Genomic DNA, 19,095 nt, shown 5'->3' on the forward strand with positions numbered 1-19,095 from the left:
ACTATCCTTGTGGGGACATTTGGACCCAAAACGTAGGGAATACCTGGACACACACACACACACAAACACACACACACAAGATGGTGACTCTCAAATCAACATAATTAAAGGTGCACTCAGTCATTGTTTTCCTCATTACACATTTTTACTCAATGAAATCAACAGTAATTTTGAAATATATGTATAAAATTGATAACTCACATGAGATGAAGACTCCATTTTAGTAACCTTATAAAACTTGTTTTATTCTGCATGGACAGGTCTGTCTGTTTTTCTGTCTGTATGTTTTTTCTTTCTTTTTGGAGTAGGATTGGCACAGTGATTAACAAGGTCATTTCATGTCAAAAATGTTGCAGTCATCTGCTGTCCCTGCTGATAAGACCAGCTAAAACAAGCCTAAGCTGGTTGGCTGGTTTTAGCTGGTCGTCCAGCCTAGCCAGGCTGGTCAGTATGCTGGTTTCAGAGGGGGTTTAAACACTTTTTAGCCGGTCAGGCTGGGAGACCAGCTAGCCTCCCAGTTTAAACCAGCTTGGCCAGGGTGGGAGACTAGCTAAGACCAGCCTGATCAGCCTAGACCACCCTGATCAGCTAAGACCACCATGACCAGCTAAGACCAGCTTGACTAACTAAGACCACCCTGACAAGCTAAGATCAGCATGACCAGCCTGACCAGCTAAAAAAGTGTTCAAACTTCCTTTAAAACCAGCCTGACCAGCTATGACCAAGATGGGTGACCAGCTAAAACCAGCCAACCAGCTTATGCTGGTTTTAGCTGGTCTTTTCAGCAGGGCAGCATTTAATGATTTTTTCAATGGCTTTGCAATGTTAGCATCATGAAGTATGTACATACAATAATATGGTAGCCTACCATCTATGTTTCTATAGGCATAAAACGCAACACTCAGTTTTATACAACATGTAACGGGGGTCCAGGCTCCGTCTCTCTACCCACCAAGGGGTCATTGGCCTGAAAATGGTTGAAGACCCCTGTTCTAAAGAATTTTTAAGCATTTCATGTAAACACAAGAGGGCTATTTCAAAGTCTGTTAAAATTGCCTTACTTCCTGCTGCCAGTTGGTGGCGCTATGACCGTGACCCATAATAGCTGCATAAATGTGATCAGCCCCCATTACCAAACATACAGCTGAATTTTCATCAAAACCATACAATGCACACAGAAGATATAAGGAACTTCCTGTTTCACATTTTTGCCCTTAATTTATTACCTTGCCATGGCAACACCGTTTGATATATTAAAAATCCGTTCGCAATTTAGCATTTTCAATGTCCTGGCATAGGGTTGCCTAAATTTGGTGACAGTCACGTGAATCCCCTAGGTGGAGTACTCAAAAGTTCAGAGCCTGCAATTTTCAAAAAATGCACATTCAATCCAAAATGGCCGACTTCCTGTTGGGCAGAGCTAATGACTGTAATTTTGAAAGTTGTCCTTCTTGATGAGAGCAATATATGTAGCAAGTTTGGTGGCCATAGAAGAAACTGACCCCACCACTTTTGTCAAAAGGTGGCGCTACAGAGCTCCCCAGCCACGCCCATGTGTTAACTTTTGCCCAGGCCTAATGGCTGACAACTCTGATGTGTGTGCAAAATATCATGAAAAGTCAAGTATGCCAAGTACCTCAAAAACATGTGAATATACATAAAAAGGAATTATGACATTTAATGCATTGCTATGGCAACACTATTTAAGATATCAAGAACCCCTTCAGAATTTGTCTTGACATTATTAAAAACATTTATTTTGAAGCAATTCAGTAAACATAAGGAATAAGGAAATAAGGATATTTCAAAGTCTGTTAAAAGTGCCACATTTCCTTCTGCCAGTTAGTGGTGCTACGACCGTGACCCACAATAGCCACATCAATGTGATCAGCCCACAAGGCCAAACATAAGGCTCAATTTTGACGTAAATCACACAATGCACACAGAAGATATGAGACACTTCCTGTTTCACATTTATTGACGTTAATTTATCGCGTCGCAATGGCAACACCATTTGATATATCAAAAATCTGTTCACAATGTAGCATCATCAAATTCTTGGCATGTAGTTGCCCATATTTGGTACCTGTAACATGAAATACCTAGGAGGAGTATTTCAAATTCCAGAGCATGCATTTTTCAAACAATCCAAAATGGCCAACTTCCTGTTGGGCGGAGCTTATGACTGTCAGAGTGAAAGTTGTCCGGCTTGATGAGATCTATATGTGTACAACATTTGGTGATGGTTGCTCAAAATGGATGTGCTACAGAGCCCACCAAACATGCCGATCTTCTAGGTGGCGCTACAGACTTCTAGCTCCGCACTTTCAGTGCTTAGGCCCTAATAATAGAGGTGGGTAGTAACACACTACATTTACTCCATTACATTTACTTGAGTAACTTTTTGAAGAAAAAAAAAGTACTTTTTGAGTAGGTTTAAAAGTCGGTACTGTTTACTCTCACTCAAGTAAATTTCTAATGAAAATTTTACATTTACTTCTTTACAATGGGCGGCGTTCCTGTCGTTACATTACTGGGTTTAATTTTAGTTAATGTGTAATTTATTAAGAGATTATTGAATGGGACTTTTATGAGAGCAGAAATTCACACAGCTGCGCGTGCTGACACAGACTTTCACTCAAGTCATCAATGCTGCAGCATCAAACTCTTCAAAGCGAAACACTTTCTTCGCTCCACACAGTGAAATAAAGAATAGTTTCGTCATGCAATGCCTTCATTTAACACCAAGACAAGCAGATATTTCAAGATTAAAGTCTCAGCTTCAACTTAAGGCAGCACGTCGAGGTAAGTTTTGGCTCTAATGCTAACACAGGTTTTTCTGTGTGATGTGATGGTCATTTTCAGGGTGATAATGTAACTGGGCTCTTATGAGATCAGTTGATCAGTTTTTAAGTGTACATTTTTAAATCAGTGCAGCAATATATGAGCGCGCTTTGTCCCGCGTCCCACATGTCATGAGCAGTATTTATGCATTTTCTGGAACTAATGCAGCTACTTTGGGTGGATTAACTGTATAAATCCATGTAAACATCCAAGTTAAGTTTAAATGCCTTTTGCTCTGCTGTTCACGTGATTGACAACTGGAGCGTGAACAGACAGCATTTCTGCGAGTGCACAGAGAGTTGCGTGGGGCGCGCATGTGAGAGATCTTCTTCTTTTTCTTTTGGTTTGATTGGTGGTTGGCAAACCAGCTTGCAGGTGCATTATGCCACCTACCGGACTGGAGTGTGGAACAGTAGATTAGCAGGAAAAGAGAGGGAAAAAAAAATATTAGCCCTGTTTCCTACAGATACTCAATTAGGTAACTGTAAATTCCCCATGATGCCTCTCCCAGGAGGTTTCCTATAATGACATTTAGCTTAACTTTCTTTAATACTGATATTAGTTATTTCCTTTCCTCCTCATATCCCCTACATTCCAGCAGCATGTGCTGAACAGATTCAGGGTGACCACTGTATGCACATCTACCAGTTGGGTGTTTACCTATTTTATGAAGTGTCTGATTAAGTCCAGTATGTCCAATCTTGAGATGGGTAATGACTGCCTCTTCCTTTCGGTTCCTGCCTAGCCTCCTTCCCAAACCAACATGATTCTGTATATTATAGAGATGTCTGCCTGTATTGTTTATGTCCCAGTACTTTTGCCATATTTTCCCCACTTGACTCTTAATAATTGTTTTGCCCTCAGCTTTACTCAGCAGAATTTTCATGTTTACTATTTGCAGTTTGAGTGATTGCTTGGCTAGTCTGTCAACAACCTCACTTCCTTCTACTCCTATATGAGCAGGAACCCAAGCAAAGCAAACTGTCAGACCCTTATTGTGTAGTTTATATATTAAATGATGAATTTCAAATAGAAGATCTTGTCTGCATAATTTCACAGATCTAATGCTTGTGAGTGCTGCCAACTATCAGACGCAATTAGAGCATTATTTTGTAATTACAAATTTTTATTGATTCAAAGAAAATAACACAACAGAGAAAAAACAAAATATACACACCGAATCAACATTTAACTTTTAACCTCATTAATGTCCCTCCCCAAACATCAACCCCACCCTACCCCTGTGGTCACATAAAATAAAACACACTCACACACAAACAATAAAATAAAAAATAAATGAATAAATAAAAAATAAAATATATAATAAACATGCATAATTAAACTAAACATCTCTCTCCTCATCCCTTCCCCTAGAGTCCCCCAAAACTGCCAAATATCTACCCCAATTCTTGAAAAACAAGTCCTCCAGCCCCAGCCTTCCATCTCTCATCTTCTCAAAAGCCACCACCCTCCCCATCTCCACACACCACTCCGGAAATGGTGGCGCTCCGTCTGACTTCCAACCGCTTAAAATAATTTGTCTGCCAATCATCATGCCAGTCTGAACCCAATTTTTTATATATTTGTCCCCCGAATTTATAACTTCTCCATCGCCCAAAATACAAAATCTGGGGCAAAGTAAAATTTGAGTGCCCAGAATGTCACACAAATAATTCTGAACCTTTAACCAAAAATCCTGGATCTTAACACATCCCCAAAAAACATGGATTGAATCTCCAACTTCTGATTGGCATCGCCAGCAGGTGGGTGTGTCTTTAAGACCAAGCCTATATAATCTAGAGGGGGTCCAATACAATCTTTGTAAAAACTTAAATTGCAGAAGGCGAACCTTTGCATCTCTAGATGCAGACTTGACATTTTTCAGAATCTTAGTCCACACTCCATCCTCCAATACCAAGTTCAAATCTTTCTCCCATAATCTCTTGATAGAAGTTACAGCTCCATCCCCCAGACTAAGAATCAGCAGGGAGTAATACATTGATGCGTCATGACCTTTTCCAAATGCAGTAATCACCTCTCCCAAAGTATCTGCCATTTAAGGGGGGGGTGTGCTACTCCCAAAAACAGTACAGAGCATGTGGCACAGCTGTAAATACCTATAAAACTGAGATCTGGGAATCCCAAAATGATGACCCAAATTCTCAAAAGATCTCAACACTCCACTCTCATACAGGTCACAGAGTGTAGCAACCACCCTTACAATCCACTCTGACCAACAGAAAGGGGACTTGTTGATACATAATTTTGGGTTAAGCCATATGCTCGAGGCAACATTTAATAAATGTCCGAATTGAATACTCTGGCCACTCTTGTCCAAATCATGTGCAAATGTGAGATAACGGGGTGTAACTTAACTTCTCCGGTTAGTTTGACAGAAATGCTTTGCAATGGCGAAATATGGGCAAGAACTTGATGTTCAATAGAAAACCAGGGAGGGGTTCTTTCAGGTGGGAGCGACCAGTGAGCCAGTTGCCTGAGACTGAACGCATAATAATAAAACAAAATCTTAGGTAGGCCTAGCCCACCTTTGTCTATCGGCCTATGTAATTTGTTGAAATGTAGTCTGGGACGTTTACCATACCTCCCACCACCACCCCTGGAAAATCATCCTCCTGCTAATGGTTCCAGGGCAAGACAGAACAATAATGGGGAAAGAGGGCAACCCTGCCAAGTGCCCCTATCCAGAGTAAAATAATCTGAAATGAATCCATTTGTTTATACCGCTGCTACAGGGGGTCTATAAAGTAACTTAATCCGTCCAATAAAAGTACTCCCGAACCCATTAATTTCCAAAATCTTAAAAAGATAATCCCATTATACCATATCAAATGCCTTTTCAGCATCAAGTGAGATGACAGCGACTGGAGACTGATCATTCATTACTGACCACATGATATTAATGAAACGCCTAATGTTATCAGAAGAGCTACGGCCCCGAATAAACCCCACCTGATCTATATGTATAAGAGATGTCATAACTTTACTTAATCGGTTAGCCAAAATTTTTGACAACATTTTTACATCTAGCTGGATCAGGGAAATTGGACGGTAACATTTACACTTGTTTGGATCTTTGTCCTTTTTAAGAATCAAACTGATCCGGGCTTGTGTCATGGTTGGCGGAAGCTTTCCATTCTTTAATGATTGTGTAGAAACTTCTAACAAAAGTCTGGCCCCGGAGCCTTGCCTGTAGGTAGGGCCTTAATTACCTCATCAATCTCCTCCAAGTTTATCTCAGAATCAAGAGAGTTTTTTTGCTCAGTCATCAATTTAGGAAGTTCTAATGGTTCCACAAAGTTTATAATATCCTCATCAGTAGATGAAGATGTGGAACTATAGAGATCAAGATAGAATTCTTTAAAAGCATTATTAATATCAATGGCCGAGGTAAAATTTCACCTCCAGCAGATTTCACTGAGGGAATGGTAGAAAAAGACTCTCTCTGTTTTATATATCTAGCCAAAAGCTTCCCTGCTTTGTCCCCCGACTCAAAGTATGACTGTCTTACCCTGAATAACCAAAACTCCACTTTCCGTGACAAAATAGTGTTATATCTGTATTTCAATCGTGTCAATTCTCTGAGGCCATCAGATGACATTCGGCGCTTCAGCTCTGCCTCTGCACTTTTAATATTCCCTTCCAATTCCACTAGTTCTCGTGCTTTGGATTTTTGATGAATGAGGCATACTGTATGATCAGACCCCTAAGAACAGCCTTAAGTGCCTCCCAAGCCACGCCCACAGAGGATACTGAGGACCAGTTGGTCTCCATATAGACATTGATTTCAGTCTTTAACATTTGTTGGAAATCAGGATTTTGCAAAAGGGATACATTAAAGCGGCAACTATATGATTTCATTTTCTCCATATGTGGCAACACCTCTAAACTCACCAAGGCATGATCTGAGACTAAAATGTTTCCAATTGAGCAATCAACAACAGATGAAATTAGGGATTTATATATATATATATATATATATATATATATATATATATATATATATATATATATATATATATAAACTATTCTAGAAAAAATCTTATGAACTGATGAAAAAAATTGATAATCCCTACCAGGTCAAAAGTCTCCAAATATCTGTAAGACCAAGATTTTTACACATCCTATGAAGCATCAATGTTGCTCTAGGGGGCTTACACACTTTTGCTTCACTATGATCAAGGACTGAGTCCATCAAAAGATTAAAGTCTCCTCCCAATATTATATCACGAGGGGTGCCAGCGGCTTGCAACATCCCTTCAAGATCTATAAAAAAGCCCTGATCATCAGCGTTAGGTGCGTAAATATTAGCCAAAATCAACCTTTGCCCCTGAATTTCTCCTAAAACAATAATGACTCTTCCTATTTTATCTTTAATCTGTTTGAGACATTTGAATTGTAGATGTTTACTTATCAGTGTAATAACTCCCCTACTCTTACTTGAGCCAGCACTAAAGAAAACATGTCCACCCCATATCTTCCCAAAGTTTTCAGCTTCCTGCAGAGAAAGGTGCGTTTCTTAAAGAAACACTATATCATATTTCTTACGTTTAAGAAATGAAATAACCTTCTGTCTTCTTATGGGGTGCCCCAACCCATTCACATTCCATGTGGAGAGAGATAACCCACTTATACTAACATTTGACATTTTGATATAATAAAAATAAATAAATTGTGTGTCAAAAACAAGATTACACAGACCACATTCCCCATTAGTGCAACAATCAAACCCTGAAATTCCCCCCGAACAAAACAAAACAGAAAAAAGAAAAACGCGCACATCAACCCCGCGCATGACAGTGCCAACCGGCGTCAATCCCTCTAAACTCAGAAGGTCCATGCATGCATACAAGAGTCCCCGTGACCACCCTGCCATCAGACTGCTCAAGTCTGGTGCCTCTACACAAACCCTGTGAGGCACAATTACACAACAGAAAGTATTTTGTAAAACAGACCTCAGCCAAGAGGCAGAACAATCACAAAAAACATGTAGATTTATTCACAGAACTATCTTGAAGGTGTGTTCCTCCACAAAACAAATTCCAGCTGATATAAAGCCATTCAGTTTCCTCGGACAGACAGACAATTGTTCAGTGAGCTGGCCATTATGAGTACAGCAGATGACGTAATCATTCTAATGTCCCGCAAAATTACTCCACAGAAACAAACACAAACTCCAGCAAGCAGGAGGCACAAGCACAAAGAGCGAACAGATTCATCCACAACTGTCCCAAAGGAGCATTACTCCACAAAACAAGCTCCAACCGCTAGGCGGAATCAACACAAAAAGAGACAAAACAGGCATCCCGGTTCATTGGATGATCAAGTGTGTATTGAGCGAGTCAAATTCACTCAGAGGCCGCATAAAAAATAAATAATAATAAAAAATACACCATGACTTACTCAGTCCATCAACTTTATAAAAGATATCCTTTATGTGAGCATATAGATATTTTGCGGTCATCCATAGTGTCCATTCTCAATCTGGCCGGGAATTTCAGTGTAAAAACAATCTTCCGTCAATGCAAAAGTTTCTTGAAGGAAGTGTCATCGTAAAAAGAAACAAAAAATGGCGGCCAGCTTCCTCAGACAATCGAATCACTGAACAGCGAGTCAGTCCACTAATATAAGAAACTTCAAATGGCTTACTCCAGTGTATTTATGAAGGAGAGTGCCTGTTTTGGACATGTAAATACTTTGCGATCATCCTTCATTTCTATTCTCAGTTTGGCCGGAAACATCAGTGCAAAAGTGATCCTCTGTTGATGCAAAAGTTTCCTACACTCCTGTCGAATTCGCAAAGTCCAGGAACAAGAAAATATTGTGATTCTTCCAAGAAAGCCCTCCCTTGCTCCTCGCCTCGCGCAGCACGAGATCTTCATCGGATGATCTCAGAAATCTGGCCAGAATTTATCGGGGCCTGTCTCCCTCAACAGATCCACGAGCCGGGACCCCGTGAGCTCGCTCGACCTCCAGCCCATGGCCCGCCATGTCGAGCAGACTCGGGAAGAGCTCGTCCAGGAATTTCACCATATCTCTGCCCTCTTCACGCTCAGGAATTCCTTCGGGTCATATTTTCAAGATATTCCAGTTTTTCCAAAATGTGTTGCAAGTCTGTTTTGAACGTGGGTGGATTAGCAGATAATTCCCTTTCCGAAGACTCCAGATAATCGATTCTTTTTCAACTTCTTTCATTCTTGTGACCAACTCAGAGAATTTTGTTTCCATCGTCGTAACCGATCAAGGTATTACAGCGAGATCCTCCAAGTCAGCAACAACCTTCGTCAGCATCACCGAGATGTTGGACAGTTGACACTGGATTTCATCTCCCGACGTGATTTCCAAATTGAGTCCCCGGCTCGGAGTCCCGTCAGAGGCCTCAGCTTGAACACGGAAGTGTCTTTTAATGTCTCCAGAGTCTGAGGACTTTTACTTCTTTGCCATGTTTACCTCAGAGAGCAAATATGTAATTGGGTGTATCGAATCTCACTGGATTATAATATGAAAATAATTTAAAAACTAGCAAAGTGCACAGAGCTCGTGATTCACATGTCTGCTTCTCGCATGGCATCACGTTTCCCCCAATTAGAGCCTTATTAATGTTGTTTTCTTCTAACCAATGCAAAGCTATTAAAATAGCTACAAGCTCAGCAACATATACTGATAGATATTCTGTAGTTCTTTCATTAATTGCTACCTCGTACTGTGGGATGAAAACTGTCGCTCCTGTATGTCCAGTCTCTGGGTCTTTTGAGCCATCTGTAAATAATATCAGCTTATCTACAAAGTGCTGTTCAATGTAATTTTGTGCTACCCTCCCAGCAGGTACCTGTTTGGATTTATTCCTCAGTTGTTGCTGTATATTTAAATCTATTGATGGCATCACAAATAACCATGGAGGAATAACTGAAGATGGAACTGTCGGACTGTATTGTATGTTACACAAACCTTCATTTTCTGCTTTTATATTTCCTATCAATCCAAAGCTTCTAAAATTGGTTTTATTGTTCTCCCAACAGTCCTCCAGGATGTTCTTTGTAAGGTGTGAGCTATTATGCCCCTTCAGATAAATCCAGTATGCTGGCATAAGTTTCACTCTTGCAAAGAGTGAACTTGTATAGCAGCTACTGGAGATGTTTTAAATGCTCCACTGCATATTCGTAGTCTTTGTGCCTGCTCTACATCCAGCTTTCTGGATGTAGAGCAGGTGACTTTAAGGTGACTTTCTGCTGCTGACATATAGGCTATACACCCATAGTCTAATGTAGCTCTCATAAGGGCCTGGTATATATTCAACAATGATGCTCTGGTTGCTCCCCAGTCTTGTCTTGACAGGCATCTTAATAGATTGTTGAAATTTTTACACTTGTCCTTTACTTTATCAATGTGGTGCTTCCAGGTCAGCTTTTCATCTAACAATACCCCAAGAAATCTGATCACATTGACCTGTTCAAGTGTTTGGCCATATAATTTCAAGAATACTGCCTTATGGCATCTAGAAAAACAGATCACTTGCGTCTTTGCTATAGATAACTTAAAAGCCCATTTATTGGCCCACTGTTCCAACATCTCAATTGCAGTCTGCATTTTCTTCTCGATATATTTTAGATTCCGCCCCCTTATCCATAAAGCCCCGTCATCTGCATACAGCGATTTCCCTATACTTTTATCAGCTTGCTCAAAAATATCATTAATCATGATGTTAAATAGCACTGGACTGCAAACACTGCCCTGTGGGGTTCCATTCTCTACTTGATATACTTTTGAGGATTCTGTACCTACCCTTACCTCTATTGTCCTGCCAAATAGGAAGTCCAGCACCCAAACTTACTTAATTTGATAAGCAGTCCTTCCTTCCATAACATATCATACTGCTACCACTATTTCCTTATTTGTTTGGGCTTTCCTAATTTCAGACTCTAGGCTTATGATAGGGTCCATTGTATTTCTACCTTTGCGAAAACCACTTTGAAAAGGAGAAAAAAGGTCTCTACTCTCTAGAAAATATGTTACTCTCTCAGTTACCATTCTCTCCATAGTTTTCCCTAATTGTGATGTAAGTGCTATTGGTCTATAGTTTGAGGGGTCTGATTGGTCTTTCCCAGGTTTCAAAATTGGCACTATGATCGACTGTTTCCATGCCACTGGAATTTTCCCTGTGTCCCAAACTTTATTAAACAACTTTAATACTGTGCGTGAGAGATGTGTGGGCGCAAGGTAATAGTATGGCGAAGACAGTGGCTGTATCCGAAATCATTCACTCATTCACTATTTCCTATATAGTGAATGGCAGTGAGTGCACTATATCTCAGCAGGGAGTGAAAGAAATGAGTGAGTGAATTCGGATACTGATGTATACACAAGTGTCGGAGCTCTGGAGCTATCGCAGAAACAACGTTACATATGAACTTTTGTAATACTTGGGCCTTACTTGTTATTCTTATAAAATAATATATTAATACAATAAATCTTCATTCTGTTTGTCATTTTTATTATATATGTTAATATAAAGAGTAAACACATTTGATCAAATAAAGAGTACATTTTAAAAATGTATCTGCATGTTTTGCCTCTCTATATATTATTATGTTATTTTAATCAAGTAATGATTTGTCAAAAAGTAATTTAATACATTCAGCATGAAATAAAACATTGTAGGAGTGAAGGAGCAGTAAACTCCCAGCTCGTACGTCTTCCCCATGGTGGATTGTGGATAATTAATTGTTGTCAAGTGTACATCAAATGTACACTCAAAATTAGAGTGCATTGTGGGTAAGAATAAGTTAACAAAAGTAGGGAACAAGTGGCTCACTCAGAATTCAGACACTCCTAGGCAGACACTTGAAATAGTGCACTATATAGTGGATAGGGGACGGTTTCAGACACAGCGAGTGTTCCATGACCGGATGGATTTAGAGAGCGGCGGTATTGCTGTACAGATCTAATTATCTAAATTCTTTTGATATTGAAAACTGAAACTACACTGAAATAAGAATCCATGCAGGACTTTAAATCTATGAAATAGCTAAAGTAGGCATTAATAAAGCATGATCTTGCTTTGATTTATATTTCAGCATTATATATAATGTCCTTGTGGGACATTTTCACGTTTTCACCGTAATAATTACTAGAAATGTTTCCAAACCTCTCTTCTTATTGACAAATTCATCCAGATCTGACAAGAGCCCTTAAAGGGATAGTTCACCCAAAAATTACAATTCTCATTATTTACTCTCTCTCATGCCATCCCAGATGTGTATAACTATCTTTCATCTGCTGAACTCATGAAGATTTTTAGAAGAATTTCTCAGCTCTGTAGGTCCATGCAATGCAAGTGAATGGTGGCAACATTTTAAAGCTAATCAAAATCACATAAGTCAGCATAAAAGTAATCCATAAGATTCTAGTGGTTAAATCAGTATCTTCCGAAGTGATATGATAGGTGTGGATGAGAAACAGATCACTTTCACATTCTTCTTCTTGTGTTTTTGTTGATTCACATTCATCTCTGCATATCACCCCCTGCTGGGCAGGGAGAAGAATGTCTAGCAAAAAATGACAAATGTTGATCTGTTTCTCACCCACAACTGTTATATATCGCTTCTTAAGATATGGATTTAACTACTGGAGTCTTATGGATTACTTTTATGCTGCCTTTATGTGATTTTTGGAGCATCAACATTTTGGCCTTCAGAGCTGAAATATTCTTCTAAAAATCTTAATTTGTGTTCTTCAGAAGAAAGAAAGTCATACACATCTGGGATGGCATGAGGGTGAGTAAATAATAAGAGAATTTTCATTTTTGGGTGAACTATCCTTTAAAGTGATAGCTCAGCCATAATTTAATATTCTGTCATCATTTCCCAACCCTCATGTTGTTCCAAACCCATGTGACCTTCTGTATTCTGTGGAACACAAATATGTTAGACAGAATGTTAGGGACTGACAGTCTCGGTCACCATTCACTTTAAAAATATGGAGAAAAAAACACATTCACTGAAAGTAAATGGTGACAAGGGCAAACAATCTGTCTAAAATCTCCTTATTGTGTTGCATGGAAGAAAGAAAGTCATATGGGTTTGGAACAACATGATGGTGAATGATGACAGAATTTCCATTAATAATAATAATTCTGTAATACATGTTTAATGTCTATTTTGTAGTGGAATATAGGGAAGTTAACGTATATTATGTCATTTGTGAAAGTAACGAGTTACTCACTACTTGAGTACTTTTTTAATTGGATACTTTCTTACTCTTACTCAAGTAATTATTTATGTTAGTACTTTTACTTCTACTTGAGTAATTATTATTTATTTGTTTATTTATTTTTTAAGTAATTGTACATTTAATTGAGTACAGTTTTTGGCTACTCTACCCACCTCTGCCTAATAATAATAATCCTCAGAAGAAAAATAGGGCCTCTGCACTTTCAGTGCCTGGGCCCTAAATATCTCATATCATTCTTATTTTCAAGTTATTATTCTAGTTTTATGGATGTTTCAATATTTTTTACCGGAAAAGAAGACAAAAATACTCTATAAGAAAATTCTTTTCTTGCACTGTTAATAAAAATGTTGCTGATGTGATAACTGAAGGTCACCAGCAGTTTATTTTATTCTTGTTATTGTGTGCAGTCATTTCTAGTTTAATTTCTAAATATGGATTATACCAAAAAGGATGTATCTTTAATTCTACATCACATGAGTATGTAAGATGATGTCCATCACAGCGGAGGAATTCTTCAACACCCAACATGGATTTGTAGATGGACAGAAGACGTGTAGTCATGATGTTGTTGCTCTGCAGCTGGTTAATAATCCGCTCAACAGAAATCCTCTCGACTGCACAAAACAAAACCAGCGCTCTAATTTGACACAAGCTCAGCATTCACTCTGTCACAAATGTGTTTTACACTGCTGTTTTTATTGGCAGGAAATGGTGCAGGTGACTTCATCTTTCAGTAGGGAAACTAAATGTGCAATAAGATACAATTGCTCTCCAAAGTATTTGGCAAATGTCTCCTTTTTAACATGTTTGAGTGAAATCTGCTATTGGTTTAAAATGATGAAAGGAAACTACTATAAGCATCAGTGGTGTTCAGTGATGTCCACTGTGTCAGTTAGAAAGAAAGCTGTGTGAGTTTAAAGGGTTTACAGTGACTGAACTAGATGATCATTGCTGATAAGAAACTCCAGCAAATCACATCAACCATATGCTGTCTGATTATCACATCTTAAGGGATGAAGCTTTTCAAGTGCATTCTGGAAACATTTAAGTCAAGAAGGGTGAAACTGCAGCTTTACACACTCATACACAATCCTCCATTACACACACTGGCAGAACTTTAAGCATTTAACAAAGAAAATCAGAAAAACACGCTGAAATTTAGATCCTACGCATCTGGTCTTTATGGTCAGAATCTATAGTCTTTTTTTAAAGAAAGTTACATCATTGTTGAGCAGAGAATTCTTCATAAATGTTTGACTCTTTCAATTTCATGATTATCATAATTGTTAGTGCATTTTCTATATTATATACAAAAGTCTGAGAGAAGTAGTGAAAATTCGTGTATTTTCAATTCTATTCTAATTTAATGCAAATGTTTTCATTACACATATTATCAGCGTAAAAAACTGAATATAAATGCATTGGAGCTGACATGAACAAAACCTGATGTTATCCAGCGCATGATCAGTTTACTTATATTTGATTATTTACCTAGAAATAGAGCAAAATCTGAAATATGTCATTCATTTTATTCAAATTTTTAAGACTTATATGCAGAATGTAAAGGGGGGGGGGGGGGTTTGGGGGGGGGGGCAGATGTGGTCTCTGGATATCCGAGAGTCAGGAATCAGTTTGAGAGGAAATACACTTTCAAAACATATGTGGGGCCTCTACTCTCTTCTAACTCAAGTCACATAACTGAACCCAGAAATCATAATTTTCATCAGTCAGAGGCAGTTTGCATTGCATTATTACCTGCTTTGTTTGTAGCTCTCCAGTTTGTGACCTCGTTTATGAGAGGCTCTTCCTGCAGTGCCCATCAGACAGACGCACATGAACACAAACACAGTCTCCAGCTGCATGCTGCTCATAGTCCTTCAGCTCTCAGACACACACCTCCACACATCAGCCTGCGCACATCCTCTGTTCAGAGAGAACACACAGTCGCCCTGCAAATATCCCACCCAGCTTTAATCTGCACACTGGGAAAAGCAATTTTGACTAAAGCCATAAATCCTGAGCGTCAGATGGCACATATTTGATCTGTCCAGTGCTTGCGATGCGCCTCCCCAAAGCAATTCTCCTAATGATGCTGCGCTCTGCATCGGCCTGCTGAGGTCAGTGCTGCGCAGACAGACAGACAGACAGACAGATGTGGCCCTTCCGGCTGTCTGTCTCAGTCAATCTGCACACATCTGTTAGGACTGTGTCTAAAAATACTTCCTGCAATGGTTTCCCATGCATGTATGTAGAATTTGCTCTATAGTCCCAAATTAAACACACTGTATTACATTCATGGAAGGATATTTTAGCCTTGTGCTTCAGATTCAGATTTACAGTCAATGACAGATTGTGGCTGATTCTGTACACTCATATATATATATATATATATATATATATATATATATATATATATATATATATATATATATTATTATTATTATTATTTAATTTGTTGTCAATCTTATCACTACATTTGAACTTTGGCCTTGTCACATTCTTGAACAAGACTGGTATAGAATCATTTCCTAACAAACTATTACTCTCAGTCCATTACATTTTTAATCTCAATTAATCGCAGATTCTGAAAGTGCTAAAAGTTGACTGTATACAGTATGTACTTCTTTTCCTATTAAAATGCATTTATTTCTCTCTTAGGAAAGAAAAGAAAACAAGAGTGAAAGACCTCTGTTCAGTTGGGAAAGGAGGAAGCTGGAGCCGGATGCTCATTCAACAAACTTTAATCCAAACACAACATCAAACTAAACACACAGCAACATAAACACACACAGCTTCAAGATGTCTCTCTCTCTCTGCGTCTCTCTCTCGACTGCAGCTCTGCTCTCGGCTTTATCCCCCGCCTACTCACAGCGTCATCACTCACAGCTGGGCGAGATCATTCGCCCCAGGTGCACACTTCTGCTTCGCTCCATCCTCGCTCTGCCCCACCCAGCCTGCCACATTCCCCCATCGCCTGATTCAGGCCGGGGACCCATCTGGCCTGTACTTACTCCCCTCCCACTCTGGAGAGGAACCGCGGTCCTTCCAGTCAACCCAGTGCCGGATGGTTTTCCCTGCCTCCGGTACTCAGGCACCACTCTAAGGGAAGGGGAGGGCAGGGAAGCGAGAGAAGGAGAGAGCACGAGAGGGAGGGAGAAAGAGGGAGAGAAAGAGAGAGAGAGAGAGAGAGAGACAGACAGCATTCTTCTTCGGCTCCCGCAAACATGCGCCCACCTGGTCCTCAGCCACTCCTCCGCCCCCTGGCAGACAGCAGCGTTTCCTCTGCCTCGTGGCGGATGACAACGGCTCCTCCGCCCCCTGGTGGACGGCAGCGGTTCCTCCGCCTTGTGGCGGACAGCAACATCTCCTCTGCCATCTGGCGGACGCAACACACACACAGTTTCAATGTGTCTCTTTCTCTCTACGTCTCTCTCTTGACTGCAGCTCTGCTCCCTGCTTTATCCCCCGCCTACTCACGCCATCATCACTCACAGCTGCCCCAAGTGCACACCTCAGCCTTGCTCCTCTCCATCCTCGCTCAGGCCCGCCCGGCCTGCTACAAAAACATTTAACAATAATGCTTTATTAACATTTTCCAAACAAAGCCTTCCACAGTATAAGGACAGAAATGCACTAAAATGTTTCCCAAAGCCCTAGTAGGGTGTCAGTGCACCACTCAGCATCAGTGGCACTCTACTTATAATACTATTGCTTCTGTTATATGTATAACAGAAATAGTTAAGAGTAGTGTGGTAGTATGCCATTCCGAAAATGACCAACGTCTTGTTCTGCTTTTAGTGCTGGCACTGCCCATGTAATGATATGTCATAGGAATTGTCCGGAGAGGCAACAGGGTCAAAACACAGCCGTAAACATGTCTTGAACATTGGAGAGGACCAAACCATAAGAGGAGGGGTCAGAGGTGCTGAGGTCACAAATGTAATGGTCCTTTTTGGTACTTAAAAAGTGTGCTGAATGAAATAACTTTTGGAATAAAGGCTCTAAATGTGATAATATTTGGGTTTAAAATATACACTGTTATTTTAAAGTTCATTCAGTACATTCAACTAACATATAATGACATAAATAACAGGCAATGTTCACACATATTATTTGGCACAAACTAGATTTGTGCAGTACCCAAAAAAGAAATCAGCCTGAAATATACAATATGGCAAGAACTGAGAAATATATGCATTGTAAAAGAGAAATAAATTAGATTAATTGTTGAAATATAATTTATACTATACAGCCTAGATCGTTGGGTGGCAAATTCAGTAATCATTTTCAGATTTACTCACTTTACCCACTCAGGGAGGCCTTTTATCTTATTATGTACAGATACAATGAATAATATAGAAAAAAAAAATAACAGCATACAGTTTGGAATAACATAAGGGTGAGTAAATGACAGATTTTTCCATTTGTAGGTGAACTACTCCTTTAACTGATGGCTCCGTTTTGAGCACAGGCCTGACAGGGACATACCCCAAATAAAATGGACCCTTTTCACACATCCGCATTCATGAAAGCAGTTGTCATAGTTGGATAAACTTGAATGGCGGTGAATTAAGGACCACAGCAAATTTTAATTTTTGCTTACCTGTTTGCTCCAACAGCAAAAGAAAAAATAAACAATTACGCTTTCACAACTTTGCAAAAGAAGATAAAAATACAGAGCACTGGATAACAGCCGTAAGAAGAGAGAAACAGACCAAATGTTCTGTCACTCCCTCAGCAGCTGTGTTAGAAGCCTCATCGCAGCTCTCGTAACTGATTTCTTTAAAATGGATTCCAGGGTAATATAATACAAAGTACAATGTTATAATTTAACACTAAATATCTTTAAAATTGGAAATATAAAAAAGTTCATGAACCCTGGTCTCTTTTGAAAGAAGACACTTAGGAGGAGATTGTTGTTTAAACTTCAGAATTAAAGTCATAAAGAAAATAGTTATTTATTTGCAAATAATATTTTCATTAAAAATATATGACACTGTCCTTGCTACAAGCTAAAAAAAAAAAAAAACAATGGAGCCAATACATTCACTCTTTGTCTTATGCCTGATATGCTGAAATCTGCTCCGTTCATGGGCATAGAATACAGGTTAGGTAAGTGGTGTGTAAACAGGGCCATATTTAGTCCTGATTGGCTCATTTTCTGACCAGTAATAATCACTTGCACTGAGTGTGGTCAATCATGTTTTTGGGCTTGCTGGTGCTGAACCACAGCACAATAATTGTGACCAACCATTATTACAGCAGTCAAAAGTCTACTGTTTCAAGCAGATCTCTACATCAGCGGTGTCAAACACATGGCCAGTGGAAAAATCCAAAAAGGTTGTGTGCTCCCCAATAGTTCTTATTAAAGCAGCAAGTTGATTCAGGATTTTATTAGCTGGAGAAGAACATGGTCTGTGCATGCGCTCGCCATGAGTACACCAAGGTTTAACAAAATAATAATAATCTGGCCCGCTAAATTAGTTTGATACCCCTTATCTACATAATGGAGTTAATTAACAGAGGTTCGGGAGGAGCATGTTAATTTTAATCTGACAAATCACAGCCAACGAGCAGGAGTATATAAGCCGCTGCTTACCTGCTTCCTGTGACAACTCTCCTGACAAGTGGGTCCCACCCTTAAGCCAGCAAGATGTCTGAACTGGATCTCTTTCCCTCTGACGAGGAACTCTTCAACACTCCCATCAATGCTTCATCGCAGCCATCCGATCCTGGCAAAGACACTTCTCCATCCAACGGCGTTATCGATCTGGCTGCTCCAAGCCGAGGATGCAGAGCTTCTCGCTCAGCAATCCGCACTCCAAGATGTAGGAATCAGCCCTCTCCTCCGCCGTCCAGATCACTCAGATATTTAACCTCTGCCAACCACCCAACTATACCTGTCATTTCAAAATGTACAGTTAATAAACTTCACCAAGCTCTAGCCGCTTCTAACATCCACACTTTTCGCAGGCTAAGCAAAATCCAATTATATGATTTATA

General features: G+C 39.6%; 1 protein-coding gene across 2 annotated transcripts in view; it reads right to left on the reverse strand.

The window, feature by feature from the left end:
* Nucleotides 1-14,988, reverse strand: part of LOC127455376 (gamma-aminobutyric acid receptor subunit rho-1) — a 49,185-nt gene extending 34,197 nt beyond the window's left edge. The window contains exon 1 of one of the 2 annotated variants that reach the window (XM_051723229.1): nucleotides 14,848-14,988. In XM_051723229.1, the coding sequence (XP_051579189.1) occupies nucleotides 14,848-14,963 (116 nt within the window). In that variant the 5' untranslated portion in view covers nucleotides 14,964-14,988. Of the gene's footprint in view, nucleotides 1-13,534; nucleotides 13,664-14,847 lie in introns of those variants that run through there. The other variant, XM_051723230.1, reaches the window with a different exon arrangement.
* Nucleotides 14,989-19,095: the final 4,107 nt, after the last annotated feature.

This window comes from Myxocyprinus asiaticus, chromosome 17, assembly GCF_019703515.2.
Source record: "Myxocyprinus asiaticus isolate MX2 ecotype Aquarium Trade chromosome 17, UBuf_Myxa_2, whole genome shotgun sequence".
NCBI lineage: Eukaryota > Metazoa > Chordata > Actinopteri > Cypriniformes > Catostomidae > Myxocyprinus > Myxocyprinus asiaticus.